At 35.1% G+C, this 15,126-nt stretch overlaps 1 protein-coding gene across 1 annotated transcript; it reads right to left on the bottom strand.

Moving 5' to 3' along the window:
* Positions 1-550: 550 nt before the first annotated feature.
* On the bottom strand, positions 551-3,092 carry FSCB (fibrous sheath CABYR binding protein). Its single transcript, XM_037025536.2, is given in 3 exon segments — positions 551-866; positions 869-1,121; positions 1,124-3,092. Coding segments are annotated over 3 exon segments (1,893 nt in total). The 5' UTR covers positions 2,648-3,092; the 3' UTR covers positions 551-750.
* Between the last annotated feature and the right edge of the window lie 12,034 nt (positions 3,093-15,126).

The following is a 15,126-nucleotide window of genomic DNA, read 5'->3' as shown; positions in this document are numbered from 1 at the left end:
ACCCCATAATTATTCTTTAAAAATGTCAATAGTTTATACCATAGTAATTCAAATTTGTTTCTCTTCATAAGTTCACAGTGCAAAAACATAAGCAAAACTTTCAAAGCATTCATCCCATTCTAAGCTGACACAAAAGTTAAACTAAGGGACACATTCTCCAGTTCACCTAAGTGTATTTATGCTCACACCTTTTTTAATGCTTCATCCATATTTTCACAAAGGAAATAAGACATTAAAATGTAAAATACACAAGAAAATAGGGACAAAAGCAGGAAAATAAATACTTGTTTCAGAAGGCATCAAATGAAAAGAGATAAAATGGCTATAATAAGGAGAATGAAAACTAACTTTAGATGTAGGAATTTAAAGTGTGATGAGAGAACTACAGAACATGTCTTTTCCACTACAAGTGACATGTAGAGAAAAGAAAATATGGCCACAGAATATACTTACATTTGTCAACAGAGTTCACTACAGAAAGGATATTTTAAATAATTATTTCCATCATAAATTTACTGCATTTAAAGATAGGTATTTTATTCACTCTAGGCTCAAATAAAAATAACACAGTAATTTTAAACTCTAGTTTTTATTCATCTTCCAACCTGCAGCCTACATCTTAGGTTTTCCTTTCATTCCCCTGCTCACAAAACTTCCAAATGCCTCTTTTTTGTAGTATGCACTTCAAGAACCTCCCAGTTTCTGATTGCTTGCTTAGTTAAGAACTGAGTTCAGATGAAGAGGAGGCCTCTATTGTCTTTCTGTATGGATGACAACCTCTATTTCAGTAGCATACTCTTGTTCTTTCTTGATGGTAGACAAATCTTTGTGAACAGGATCCCACTCTAAAGACTTCTGATATTTAGCTCATCTTCCAAAATCACCAATTTTAATTTGACCACAGGGACGTCTGTTGTCTGGAGAGACTGATATTCAGTAGACACATTCTCTACCAGAGAGTCATCTGCAGGGGTTTGTTCAAATGGTGAAGACTGAATTTCTAGAGAGCCCTCATTTATAGAGATTTGTGTGATAAAATCTTCTTCAGCTGGTGGAGGCTGCTCATCAAAACAGACCATTTTTTAGGTAGTTTCTTCAGCTGATAGAGGCTGAAGTTCATCTGAGGCCCTTAATGCAGAGTTCTCCTCAGTTTGTGGAGACTGAGGTTCAGTTGGGGCTTCTTCGGCAGAAGCCTCCTAGCTGCTGGCTGAGGCTGAGCTTCAGCTGAGGCCTCCTCTGAAGAGGTCTCCTCATCTAGTGGTGGCTGAACTTCAGCTGAGGTCTCTTCCACAGGGGTCTCCTCAGCTGGTGGAGGCAGAACCTCAGCTGAGGCCTCTTCTGCAAGGGCCTCCTCAGCCGCTAGAGGTTGAACTTCAGCTGAGGCCTCCTCTGAAGAGGTCTCCTCATCTAGTGGTGGCTGAACTTCAGCTGTGGCCTCTTCCACAGGGCTCTCCTCAGCTGGTGGAGGCAGAACCTCAGCTGAGGCCTCTTCTGCATGGGTCTCCTCAGCTGTCAGAGACTGAACCTCATCTGAGGTCTCTTCTGCAGGAGGCTCCTCAGCTGGTAGAGGCAGAACCTCAGCTGAAGCACCCTCTGTAGGGGTTTCCTCAGCAGCTGAATGCTGAACTTCAGCTGAAGCTTCTTCTGCAGGGGTCTCTTCAGCCGGTGGAAGTTGAAGCTCTTGGGCCTCTTGTGTAGAAGACTCATTAGTAGATGGAGGCTGAACTTCAGCAGGAGGCTCTTCTGAAAACATCTCTTCAGCTGGGGTAGGCTCTACTTTAGCGGAGGCCTCTTCTGCTGGAGCCTCATCAGTGGCTGGAGGTTGTACTTCAGCAGAGATCTCTCCTGCATTGGTAGGCTGCACTGCAACTGAAATGTCTTGCTCATCTTCTAAATATGCTGTATTACCATTTTTGGATTGTTGAATAAATAAAAATTTGCTAATACTCTGCCCAGTTTCTTCATTGTTACTTGTTATTGATTGAAATTCAGGATTTTCACTAACAAAAATGTCCCCTGAGGATTTACATTTCCGTGTACCTTCCTTTGACTTTGAAAAAGAACTACCTGGCTTGCCAAAAAACATTATTTCTGATTCACTGAGGTCTGTCTGCTGTTCCTTGTCCACTGTTTCTTTCTGAGGAATGTTCATCATTGTCCAGACTCCAGTACAACTGGTCTGCTGAGATCTATGTATTTTTAGTTGGACTGAGTGTCTCCTTGGTGAGATTTCTACTTCTTGAACACTCTCTGGAAATTCAGGGTCTCCCTCCCTAACAGCAGCTGGCTTTTCTTCAGGCATCACTGTTTCATCAACTGCCTTGATTGCTTCTTTTTTCTCTTCTTCAGTAGTGTCTGTCTGCAGAGATTTATCAGTCATATCCCGTATATACTTTCTTCTCTTCTTCCAAGTTTGAAGTTGAGAAGATATTCTAAGAGACCCATAGTTTACGTTGCTTCCAGGAATATTACCAATACTGATGGTAGCTTGGGAACCAGATGACTGTGGTATGGGCAGCTGTTTCTTTTTCTCTGCCACTTCTGTCTGCTGGGATTTGTCTACCATTGGTTGGTTGGGTCGTCTTCTTCTCCGAATTTCTTTCCTCCCTGCAGAGACAGGCTGATCAGGTTCATCACTAACTTCCATTTCTAAGAATGGTGAATTTCAAGTCTATTAGTCTTCAGGTAATTAATCAAGAATCACAAATGTACCAGATGGTTAAGCCGTTGCCTTCCTTCATTAGGCATTGTTCTGTTGAGCTACCTCAGAAAAAGTAATTCATAACTTATTGCATTCTGTACTACACTTTTGTTGAATCCAACTTTCCTCAGTAAGCATCTTTCTTGTTTAGTCTCTAGTATGATTAAATCTCACTTCTAGAACTTACCCTTAAGGGTTTATGACATCACAGCCAATTCTCCCCACAAGGTTCCATTGAAGGTATTCTAGCACTTTGTAACTTGGTAAACAAGTATGGACAATGGCTGCAAGTGAAAGATCTACTGCTTGAAACATCAAGCTGAAAAAAAATCATTTATCTATCAGAAAAACATCAGGTAAACTCCTAGTAATGCTGCTTGTTGAAGTTGACTCCTAGTTTGTCAACTCCTAGTTGAAGTTGGTGCTTTTGAACTTTCAATTCTGTTCTTTTCATCCTACTATCAAAACACAGTTATGCTATAGAACTCAGAAAGCTGTACCCTATTTTCAATTGTTAGAGAAAATAACTTATATGTGTGACAATGTTCTAACAATGTATTTCATATGTTTTGAAAGAAAGTTAATATTGTTTGAAAGATGTGAGTTCTAAGGTCTATATCCCTGTAATTTCCTTTCTACATCCTTAAGTTTCAGTCATCACAAGAGCCTACTATCAAAATATATATATAGAAAGTTTGCCCTCTTAAACAACTTGAGATATTTTTATTTCCAACTACTTCAGAAAATAGTTCTACAAAAAGTTTTCCAAATAAAAGAATGTTGAGTCTAAAGATATGTCAAGTGAAATAAAATGCATTTTTTGATGCAGTCACTGTAGACTCAGTTGAATAACCACATGGGAATGAATTCCCCAAATGAAGATAAAAACTTTAAATTGATGCTTTGAAAAAGAGAAACTCCTCATAAGCAAATTGTAAATGGCATTATATAATATTTGGAATATAAATAAAACTTTAACTTATACATCACACAAAAGTTTTACTAGAAAAATGAAGACTGGTCAAAAGATGTGCAAAAACATATTCCTTTTGTCTAAAGAAAGTCAAAGAAGAGAATATAGACTTTAAAAATGTAGTTACAAGAGATAAAGAAATAAACATATCTAAGCAATCATTGTGACTTCATTTATCTAGGAATATTGTTAAATTTCTTTATGCTGTATTTCTCCTAGGAAATGTAAATGTGTCACTGAATAATTCTCTTTATTGACATGCAAGTCATAATTATAGCTAGGTCATCTTAGCCAAATAAATGAGCATTTTCCACATTCTCTGACCCAGCCCCTAAAAAATAGCCTTTGTTTCTTGGCAGGGATAAGTGATAACTTGTTGAGTGTAATTGGAGGAAGGCAAATAGAAACCCTGCTATTTGTCCTACATCTCAATTTGTTCTTTTACTTTTCTCTATTCTGCTCCACTATGCTTTATCTTTCTAAGACTTAATAAGGTAAAACAAGAGTCATTTTACAAAAGAATTGATATGTGTTTTAATCAGACCTGCAATAGCTTGAAAACAATATTAGCAACTTTTTTCTGTTCTGGTGTACCTCTAGTTGCATATGTCAAACACTGTATGTGTATTTTATAATCAAGTTTCTGACATACTATGGAATATCTTCAAAGTATATTTTGGGTCAGTTCACAAGAAATAAATATCAAAATCAACATTTCACTAATGGGGTTAATATAACATTGCATGTATTAGACTAATTTTGCTGCCTCAACTTAAAAAATATTTTATCATATTTTCCATAAATTGAGTTTTCAATTTCAGTTAAGTTAAATTCTTAATTTCCAGTTCTTTGATTTTTATGTTTCCCCTCCAAGAAATAATGAAAACTTGATCTTTCTCAATTATATAACAAGCTATCATAAGAAATTACCTTTTGCCACTACCTTATTCACAGAAGCAAATTAACATGCCTAAAAATCAATCAATTAAAAATTTCCTTAATATTCCACTAGAATTATGAGGGAATTAATGGAGCAGTTTCTCATCATATTTCTTAACATCCACAAATGATGCTTTTGCACTTCTGATGTACCTAACAACTAACCATTACTTTATCTTGTCAACTTAGGGTTTGGTATTTTACCCTTTGCTGTGAAAATCTCCAATTCAACCCTCTTCTCTTCATTTGGTTCACATTTGTTACAGTTTGAATTGTGTATCCCAAAAAAGATATGTTGAAATACTAATCCCCAGTTCCTGGAAATGTGACCTTAATTAAAAATAGGGGCTTTGCAAATATAATCAGATTAAGGCAATGTCCTGATACAAAGAGAAAATTTTGGACAAAAAAAAAAACACAAAGGGGGAAGATGGCCATGTAAAGATGAAGGCTTCCAAGGGAGCCTGGCCCTGCCAATATCTTGATTTGGGACTTCAAGCCTCTAGAACCGTGAGAGAATAAGTTTCTGTTCTTTTAACTCTATGTTACTTTATAATGGCAGCACTAGAAAACCAATACAACATCCTTTCAGAGCACCATATTTCTGATTCCTGCTTGGCATGTTGTACTTGTGACTTACCTCAATCCCTAGAGTTAGTTTCTTTATTTCTGTCTCAGGTCTGCCATTTCATTTCATAAAATATTTGACTCATTTCTATAATCATAAAACTAGAGGGATTTGCTGAAAGGCCTTAGCCTGACGATTTGCACTTAATTTTACCAAAAACAAATTTGCTGAGTGGCATTTGATTTCATTTATGATTGTGATGACTTGGAAAGCCATGATTTAGAAATGGCAGAGATGTGTCAAATCAATATAGACCAAACATCTAAATTTCTACCTATATTGCTTTGCCCTTAACTGAGTAGATTCCACAAGATGATATCTGAGAAATGCCCACTGGATATAACAACTACAAGGTCATTCGTAATTTTAGTAAGAAAACTTTTAGTGGAGGAATAGGAATAGAAGCCATAATTCTAAAATCTCTGTATATTAAAAATAAACAAAATTAAAATCAATGAAAAACTAGGAAAAACTTACAAATTATCACATAGACAAAAAGCTGTACTTAACATACACATCAAATGCACATGGAACATTCTCCAGTATCAAAGATCTTAAAAATCAATCCAAAAAATAACACAATGGAAAAGCTAACAAAGGACATGAATAGAAATTTACCAAAGAAATGTAAGTGACCAATAAATATACAAAAGAGATCAAATTCACTTCTAAAATGGGAATAATACCATTGTAACATTACCAAAGATTTATTTTAAAGATACCTGCAAAAAAGAGTATTATTAAATGGATTGTCTCCTATGTTACTGGCAGGAGTTTAAATTAATATATTTATTCTGAATAATTTTAAAGTAAATATCAAATGTTTTAAAAATGCACATACCATTGGTCAATAATTCTACTTCTAAAAAACTTAATTTTTGGAGATGATTACTCCTTGAAGAAATACTTATTGAGCACCTGCCTAATCTATTCTGGGACAACTGGTAGGTGTTGGGCAAACAACAGATTATAAAAATACATTGTTTCCCACCCTTGTAAATTTCATGCTCTAGTGGGAGAAACTGAATAAACATGTATATAAATTGTGAGAAATATTGTTAAGTAGTGGAAAGGGAAGATATTTTACCTAGATCAGACCAGAAGAGGTTTATAGGAGATACAGCATCCAATTAAGAAAGCATCCATAGGAATAATAGAAGGAAGAAAATGCCATGTTCTAGGAACTGTAAGAAATACGCTCTGGCAAGAGGAAAGGCCAAGTAAGCAAAGAAAAGCATTCATGATTTGAGCTTGAAGAAGTAGAGAGGGGACTGATGATTCTATACTTATAGAGTCTATAAAGTATTGTTATTTTGGATATAACAATTATAAATATTTATACAGCCAACATTACAGCACCTAAATATATAAAGCAAAGATCAAGAGACCTGAAGTGACAAGCAGACACCAATACAGTAATAGTAGGGGATTTGATTATATCACTTTCATTAATGATATCCAGATTGATAAGGAAACATTGGACCTGAGCTACACTTTATAGATCAGATGGACTTAACAGCCATACATAGAGCACTTTTTCCCACAGCAGGAAAATAACTATTTCTTTCAAATGCACATTCAAATGGAACATTCTCCAGATAGTTCACATTATCCAACAAAACAAATCTTGAAAAATTTAAGTATATTGAAATCATATCACATATCTTCTAACCATAATGGTATGAAATTAGAAATCAATTACAAGAAGATATCAGGAAAATTCATAAATATATGTATGTTAAACAACATACTGAAAAACCTATGAGTCAAAAGAGAAATCAAAAGGGAAGTCAAAACTATTTTGAGACAAATGAAAATGGAAACACAACAAACTGAAACTTATGGGATGCAGCAAAAGCAGTTTTCAGAGGGAAGTCTGTAGCAATAAATGCCTACATTTTAATAAATGACCTAACTTCACCTCAAGGAACTAGAAAACTACATCCAAAGATAGCAGAAGAAAGGAAATAACAAAGATCAGAGCAGAAATAAATGAAATGGAGACTAGGAAAGCAATAGAAATGATTAATGAAACTAAGATGATTTTTTGAAAAGATAAAATTGACAAACCTCTAGCTAGACTAATAAAAAAAGAAGACACAAATGAAATCAAAATGAAAAAGAAGATATTACCACTGACACAGAGAGATATTGAGGATCATAAGATATTACTATGAACAATTACATACAAACCCTTCCAGATGGTAACCACTAGTCACTTCTCAGTGTCTGAGTCTACTACTGTTTTGTTTATTGTTTGCTTTGTTTTTATATTCCATAAATAAGTGAAATCATATGGTATTTTTCTTTCTCCACCTGGTTTATTTCACTTAGTATAATACCCTCTAGTTCCATCCATGTTGTTGCAAATGGCAGGATTTCATTTTTTTTAATGTCTGAATAATATTCTATTATGTATATGTACCATTTCATCTTTATTCCATTCATCTATTGATGGTCATTTAAGTTGCTTCCATATCTTGGCTATTGTAAATAATGTGGCAATAAACATAGGAGTGCATATGTCTTTTTGAATCGGGGATCTTGTTTTCTTTGAGTATATTTGTAGAAGTGGAATTACTGGGTCAAATGGTATTTCTATTTTTAGTTTTTGGAGGACTTTCCATACTGCTTTCCACAATGAATCTACAAATTTACATTCCCACCAACGGTGTAGGAGGGTTCCCATTTCTCCATATCCTTGCCAACACTTGTTATTTTTTTAATTAGATCCCTATCTTAAAAAAAGAAGACATACAAATGGTTAAATAGGTATATGAAAAGGTACTCAATATCACTAACCATCAGTAAATGCAAATCAAAACCAAATGCAAATCAGTGCAATGTTTTATCTCACACCTGTTAGGATGTCAATTATCAAAAATAGAAAAGCTAGCAAATACTGGTGAGGATGTAGAGAAAGGGAACTCTTATACACTGTTAGTGAGAATGTAAACTGGCAGAGCCATTATGAAAACAGTAAGGAATTTCCCAAAGAAATTAAAAATAGAACTACCATACTATCTAGCAATTTCACTTCTGGGTAAGATTTATTTCCTTATATCCAAGGGAAATAAAATCACTGTTTTGAAGAGGTATCTGCATTCCCATATTCATTTCAGCATTATTCACAATGACCAAGATATAGGGACAACTTAAGTATCTGTCGATGGATGAATGGATAAAGAACATGTGATTAAATATATAATATATATGTATGATATATATAATTATATATATTGTATATGTACATATGAATAATAATATGTATATATACTGGTATATTATACACGCATAAAAATGAAGGCAGTCCTATCATCTGTAACAATACAAACCTGGAGGGCATAATGCTAAGTGCAATAAACCATACACAGAATGATAAATACTATATGGTATCACATATGTAGAGTCTTTAAAAAAATGTTGATTTCATAGAAACAGACAGTAGAATGGTGGCTTCCAGGAAGTATGGAGTGGGAAAAATGAGGAGAGGTTGACAAAAGGGTAGAAACTTTCAATTATAAGACAGGTAAGGTCTGAGATCTAAGATATTCCATAGTGACTATAGTTGATAATACTGTATTGCATAATTGAAATTTGCTAAGAGAATATATCTTAAGCGTTCTCATGAAAAAAAAGTTTAAGTAATTATCATAATGTGTGTTTGTGTATACATGTATATGAAATCATATTATATACCTTAAAAATTTTTGCATTGTATGCTATAAATATATTGTCAATTACACCTCAATAAAACTGGAAAAATTATGTTGTTTTAAATGCCATTTAAAGGTACTGAAAGGTTTTAAGCTTCCTCTGTTCTCTGTTTAGAATGATTGTGGGAACAAGGAAGGAGGTATATTGGTTTCTTTGCTGTATAACAAATTACCATAAATGTAACATCTTAAACCAACACAAATTTACTACCATACTGTTTCCATGAGTCAGGAGTCAAGATAAAGTTTAGCTGCATCCTCTGATCTGTATCCAGCAAGTAAATCTCACTTGAATTAATGTCAACCTGGAATGAAATAACATCTGATATGAGGGGTCTTCTTCCAACTTTACTGAGTGTTGACAGAATTCAATTCCCTGTGGTTGTACCAATGAAGTCTCTTGCTATCTGTCAGCCAAATTAGCTCTCAACTCCTGGGGGCTGTCTCTAAGATTTGGACATGTGGCCTTCTCACAATATGGCAATTTAATTTATTGAAAGCCAGTAGGATAGCCTCTTTTCCATGTGCCCAAACAGAATCTTACATAATGCACCATTACCACAAGTGTGACTAATAATTCCATCACCTTTATCAAATAACAACCTAAGCAAATATTCTTTATTAACTATCCCATGAGATTCAGGGGTCCTATCCATATTCAAGGATGAGAGATTTTACAGGATATATAGACCAGGGGGCAGGAAATTTTGGGGTCATCTTAGAATTCTGTCTACCATAGGAATCAAAATGAGCTAGGAGGCTGACAAAAAAAAGAGGGCCCAGACAAAGCCCTAAGTTATGAAGCATTTAAATGTCAGGTAGAGGAAGAAAGTCTGGAAAAAAATGATTATTAGCTTGATGGCAGTGTAGATGGGGAAAAGAGGGCAGAATATAGGTACATTCTAGAGTTGGGATCAACAGGAATTGGTGATGGATTGGATATAAGAGGAAAAGGAAAAACACACTAGGAATGACTTAGGTATTAGTTTTTGCAACTGGGTGAATGGACATACCATTTGTTGAGATGGAGAAATGGATGAGGAGAAGGTGGTGAGGGCAATAGCTCAAAAGTTCAATTTTGAAACATCTGTGATAGACCCAGGTGGAAGATGTTAGGTAGGTAGTTGATTAGTTCCAGAGTTCAGAAGAGTGGTCTGCACCAGAGATATAAATTCAAGAATCATTGGAAATAGATGGTATTTAAAGCCCTGAAGTTAAATATGATCAACTTAGGGAGAAAGTCCACAGGGATAAGAACAGGGCCAGACCGAAGCCTGCTCAGTTATTAAGCATTTAAACATCAGGTAGAGGATGGGGCTGCCAAAATACAACAGAAAATGAGCAGCTAGAGATATTATAAAACCAGGAGTGTGTGTTGTCATGGAAGGAAAGAGATTATTTTAAGAAGGCATGGTAATCAGTGTCAAATAATGCTGATGGATCTGGTGAGATAAGGACTAAAAGTTGTACACTGCATTTGTCAAAATGAATGCCTGTGGCGATTTCCACTGGAGTGGTGAGGATGAAGCTATGTGGCAGGTAATGAGAAAATGCACAGTTACAAGAGTTACAACTCTGTACAAAAGCTCCAGCACAAACATTATGCAAAGAGATGTTTACTGTTACACTAAACCAGTAGATACCACCTATAATAAGAGCAAATAGTATATCTTTATTTTGAAATAACATCACAATTAAACATCATGCTAATGAAAAATATGGAATGACAGAAAACATCCATGAAAAAATATCAGGTGAGTATATTGGCCTATTTTCACAAAATGAACTTGATATATTACACATTATGCATTTCTTTATATGCATAAAATTCTTAGGGAAAGAATTAGAATGGTACAGTTACTGGCTATATATAGTGGATAAGCGAAAAGTGATTTCAGTGTTTTACCTAGTCTTTTCTATATTCTGAATGCCTCAAAATAAATTGTATTTATACTCAAATCAGACAAAAGTAACAATGGTTATAAAGTATATTCTGGGGTCTTTGAAACATCTACTACAGGGAATGAATGAAAGAGGTGACCACAATTAAAAGGACCTCCAGGATCCAGTCAGTTCAGGGTAGGTTCAAATCCAAAATTAGTTGTACCATCAGTCTTTACAATTCTTTAATTTTTTGCTGACTGTGTCCAGCAAACCCATCTATAAATTCATAGAAGGGTGAGACTTAGATTGGTGTAAGTTTTGGGATTTGTCGGGATAGTGGAGTAAAAAATGAACAAGGGAGCTGACTATACCTAAGAACAGCTATGATAAGAAGTGAAGACACGTATAAACTGAAAAGTAGGGGGAAAAAAGAAGGGACTGGTGACTGAAGCTCAATGAACAAGCAGAATGTGAGCAAAGGAGTGAGAAAATGGACAAGATAGGAATAGGTGGTGAGAGAGTGAGGTGCTGAAATTTAAGATAAAAAAGGCAAAATAGTGTTCGCTTACAATAAAGCCAGGATGTGACTGGGGTAAAATAAGGTGCAAGTCTCTAAACTTGAGGAATTCAAGGAACATTGAACTTACACATTAAAATTAGACACTGAGGTGACTCAGGGTAATCCAGGACAAGGGATGAGGACAATGACTCCAAGTCTGAAGCCAATAATTTCAGCCAATTTGCAGCAATATCTAGGACGCTCATCAAACACAGGGACAAGAAGTAATAAATATTGCTATAGCCTCTAAGCACAAGCTTTAGTAAGTAAATATACTTTATATAACAGTTAAGTGAAGAACTGAAGTAGTTATATGAAAATATATAGGATGCATTGTCTAGCAGTCCTGCCCTGTGACCAAAGATCAATTTCTTACAGTATAATTTCTTCACCAGAAGTGGGTTCTGCTCCTTGGTCCAACCCAAAAATTACTACATCAGAATAAGAATTTAATAGGAATTCAGCATTTTATTAAAAATAATAATAATAATAAGGGAGAAATGTGGGATTCACATATAAATCAAGCATAAAAATCAAACGAATAATAATATCTGACTTGATTGTTTATAGTTCATGATGCGTGATCAAAACCGAAAGTTTCTGTGATGACTGCCCTTGTACTGTTCACCATGTAAGAACTTATTCACTATGTAAGAACTTGTTCACCATGTAAGAACTTGTTCGTTATGCTTCAGAAGATTGGAGACTGTTGAGAATTAGGCGTGGGGTTGATTAATGATTGTGCATTGAGTCCCCTATACAGAATTTTATTGTTGTTAACAACCATTTGATCAATAAGTATGAGAGATGCCCTCTCAAAAAAAAAGAAAAAAAAAGCAAGTACAATTTTTTTAAAAAATTAAAAAAATATTTTTTACTTAATGGAAAAAGTTTTCTACTATGAAGGACTAAAATATTCTTGTAGGCAGTAATTACTGGTCAATATAAAGTTTTAATATTCTTTTTTTAATATAAGAAATTATAAATTTCTTAGATTTCACATTTTACATTTGTAACATTTAACATTTTTTCTATTTTAACATGTAGATTTAACATTTCTACTCTTTTGCTCTTCTCCTGAGACAATTAACTATAAAGAGAGCTTAGCAAAATCATATGTAGAGTTAAAACCCAACAGATATAAAACCACATGACAAAATGAAGTATAATAAAATTACCCCCAGGTGATATCTGCATCTAAAATATCACCTCTCCGGATCTACAGGATATAAAATGTAGTCAAATCTTGTTACTGAAAAAGTTTTCATACTTGTGTAAGCAACTTATTGGACTCCTCCTACCTTCAGTTTTTCCTTAGACAAATGCTCTCTGAGCTTGTTTAAAGAACTGTTCCATGTATAGCAATTGGAATGAAAGCTTTGAATGAAAATTTCTATTTCATCTATCACTATTTTTTAAAACATCTTATTTAATATTATATAGTTAAAATAGAGCATCATTTTGACAGAAGTATGAAAGAAGCACACTAAGTTCTAATTTGAAATATTCTAGCTAATGTAGTGGCAGAAATGCTCAAGTAGAGAAACTATTAAAAATGTAAACTCAGCAATTTGAAAGGCTACTAAAAATTCTTTATTGGAAAAAGGAGACCAAAGTTTTTCAACATGCCAAGAAAAAAAATGCTCAGCAATATCCTCCAGGGACAAATTTTCAACTTGCTGAGAAAGAACTTTAATAGGATATAGATATCCACCCTATCCATTCTGACTTTAGATCATGGGTGATTGCATACCATTTCCATAAATACACCCACCAGAAGTTTCTATTAAAAGAGTATGAAATATCTGCTGCCTGTCCAGAATAAATCCACCTGCTTCTCTCTGTGCCCTACTTGTGTCTTCACTTGAAGAAAAGGTGAAAGAGAATCAGCTGGAACCAGAGTTTCTGCAGTAGGATAGTGGGATCTGAGGTATGGCACGGTTTTACTCAAGCTACATCTGACCCTCAAATCTTGTGGGCTGCTTAACTATTTTGCCCACAAGATCAGCACCTGCCAACTACTTTCCAGAACTTGTTAGCTTCAAATAGCCCCATGGCATCAAGTAGTTTAAAATATCCCGCACCTGCTGTTCCCTGAAAGTGTATGACCTAATGACATATAACAAATGCAGCATTAGAAAAACTGAGAAAAAAATATATCCTCACAAAATGGAGACATTTGAAATAATCCATTGTTTAAGGAATTGAATGTATAAAGAACTAAAGTTCTATGCTGAACCAACATAACTTCTTTGTATTGGACATGCTCAGCTCTTGCTAAAAGGTCAAAGCTCTCTGTAGACAAGGGAGTCTATTGCAGACATAAATGGAGCATAGTACATGACTCCTGAGGTTCATTCTAAAAGTATGACTTGTCAGCATTAACATTACAAGGCATTAAAACCCACACACTGTTCTCTGGTGATAACATTCTTCCTAGGTACTTGGCACCAGAAGTCACACTGGAACCACTGACAGCAATAAAAGGCAGACTGAGTAAATAGGATCCCTACTCTCCCAAATTTCAGCAGGACATTATGCTATTTCACATTTAGTGCATGGGTAGATTCTCTGTAAGTGTGAAGCCCACAGGGCTCAAGAGAAAAACATGATGATGCATCCAGAAAAACTGAAAGGCACATCCTCATTTCAAGTCTAAATACAAGTTTTCTGATTCAATCATACAAACAAGCAGCTATACCACTACCCTCCTGTTTTGTGTTCTGTTGCTTTAAAAGAGCTATGCAAAATAATTCTTTCCAATGGCAACTTTAGAGAGGTTGCCAAACGAGTTAAGGGAGAGGAAACCATAAAGGCTCAACCTGTAGCAGAGCTTTTGCATAGGCATTAAATGAAATCAAGTATATCAATACAAACTGAATACTGATATATTAAATAAGAATAGAAATTTCTGAATTTCTAAAAATGAGATTGGATTCAGATTGTTCACACATACCTGTATGGTGGATTAATTCTACATGTATTTATGTGATTGTAAACAAAAGGCCTTCCCCTAACCCTGCTGCTGAAAGTTTATTAAGGGGAGAAGCCATTTCATAGTAAGAAAATGCAATCTAGCATGCAACTATTCTTCAAACCAGAAAAACACTGATTTAATTTACAGTAAACTTATAAATTAGATTTGGGTAGCTTTTCTTTTTCTCAAAACAAACCTTGGTAATGGACAGGAAGAAAACATTTAGGCCCTAATATCTTTAAAAGGGGGAAAATAGGTGACATAAGATAAAAAGAGCTGGAGGATGCTGAAAATAAACTGCCTGTTTTGCAATTTTGTGAAGGTTTGTTCTCGCCATGGAAAATTATCTACATATAGAAGCAAGAGGCAGGTCCAGAAAGGCAGCATAGGGAGAACCTGAACCTACCTGATACACAGTGACTCTACATATACACACAGAGCAATTCATCCTGAGGAAGAACTGAGGCCTGAGTGAACACTTTCTGTATGATGAGGGATAAAAAGACCACATAAAAAAATGGCAGGAGAGACGGAGACAGGTAATGCAGGGAGCCCGAGCCAGTGCGGCCCAACCACAGGGGAGGTATTGCTGAGCTACTGGAGCACAGATTCACATGCCTTTGGGCACAGAAAAAAAACTACAGCTAGGAGGATTTGGAGGAAAGCTACACTATTTCTGAAAGGAAGAAATTTTCAGAACTCAAGTACCCACCAAACAATGAAGGAATAGCTAGAACTCTCTCCAGAAC

The sequence above is a fragment of the Manis javanica genome, chromosome 8 (genome assembly GCF_040802235.1).
Source record: "Manis javanica isolate MJ-LG chromosome 8, MJ_LKY, whole genome shotgun sequence".
Lineage (NCBI taxonomy): Eukaryota > Metazoa > Chordata > Mammalia > Pholidota > Manidae > Manis > Manis javanica.
Note: the sequence above shows the minus strand (reverse complement) of the source record. Positions and strands in the feature narration are given on the sequence as shown.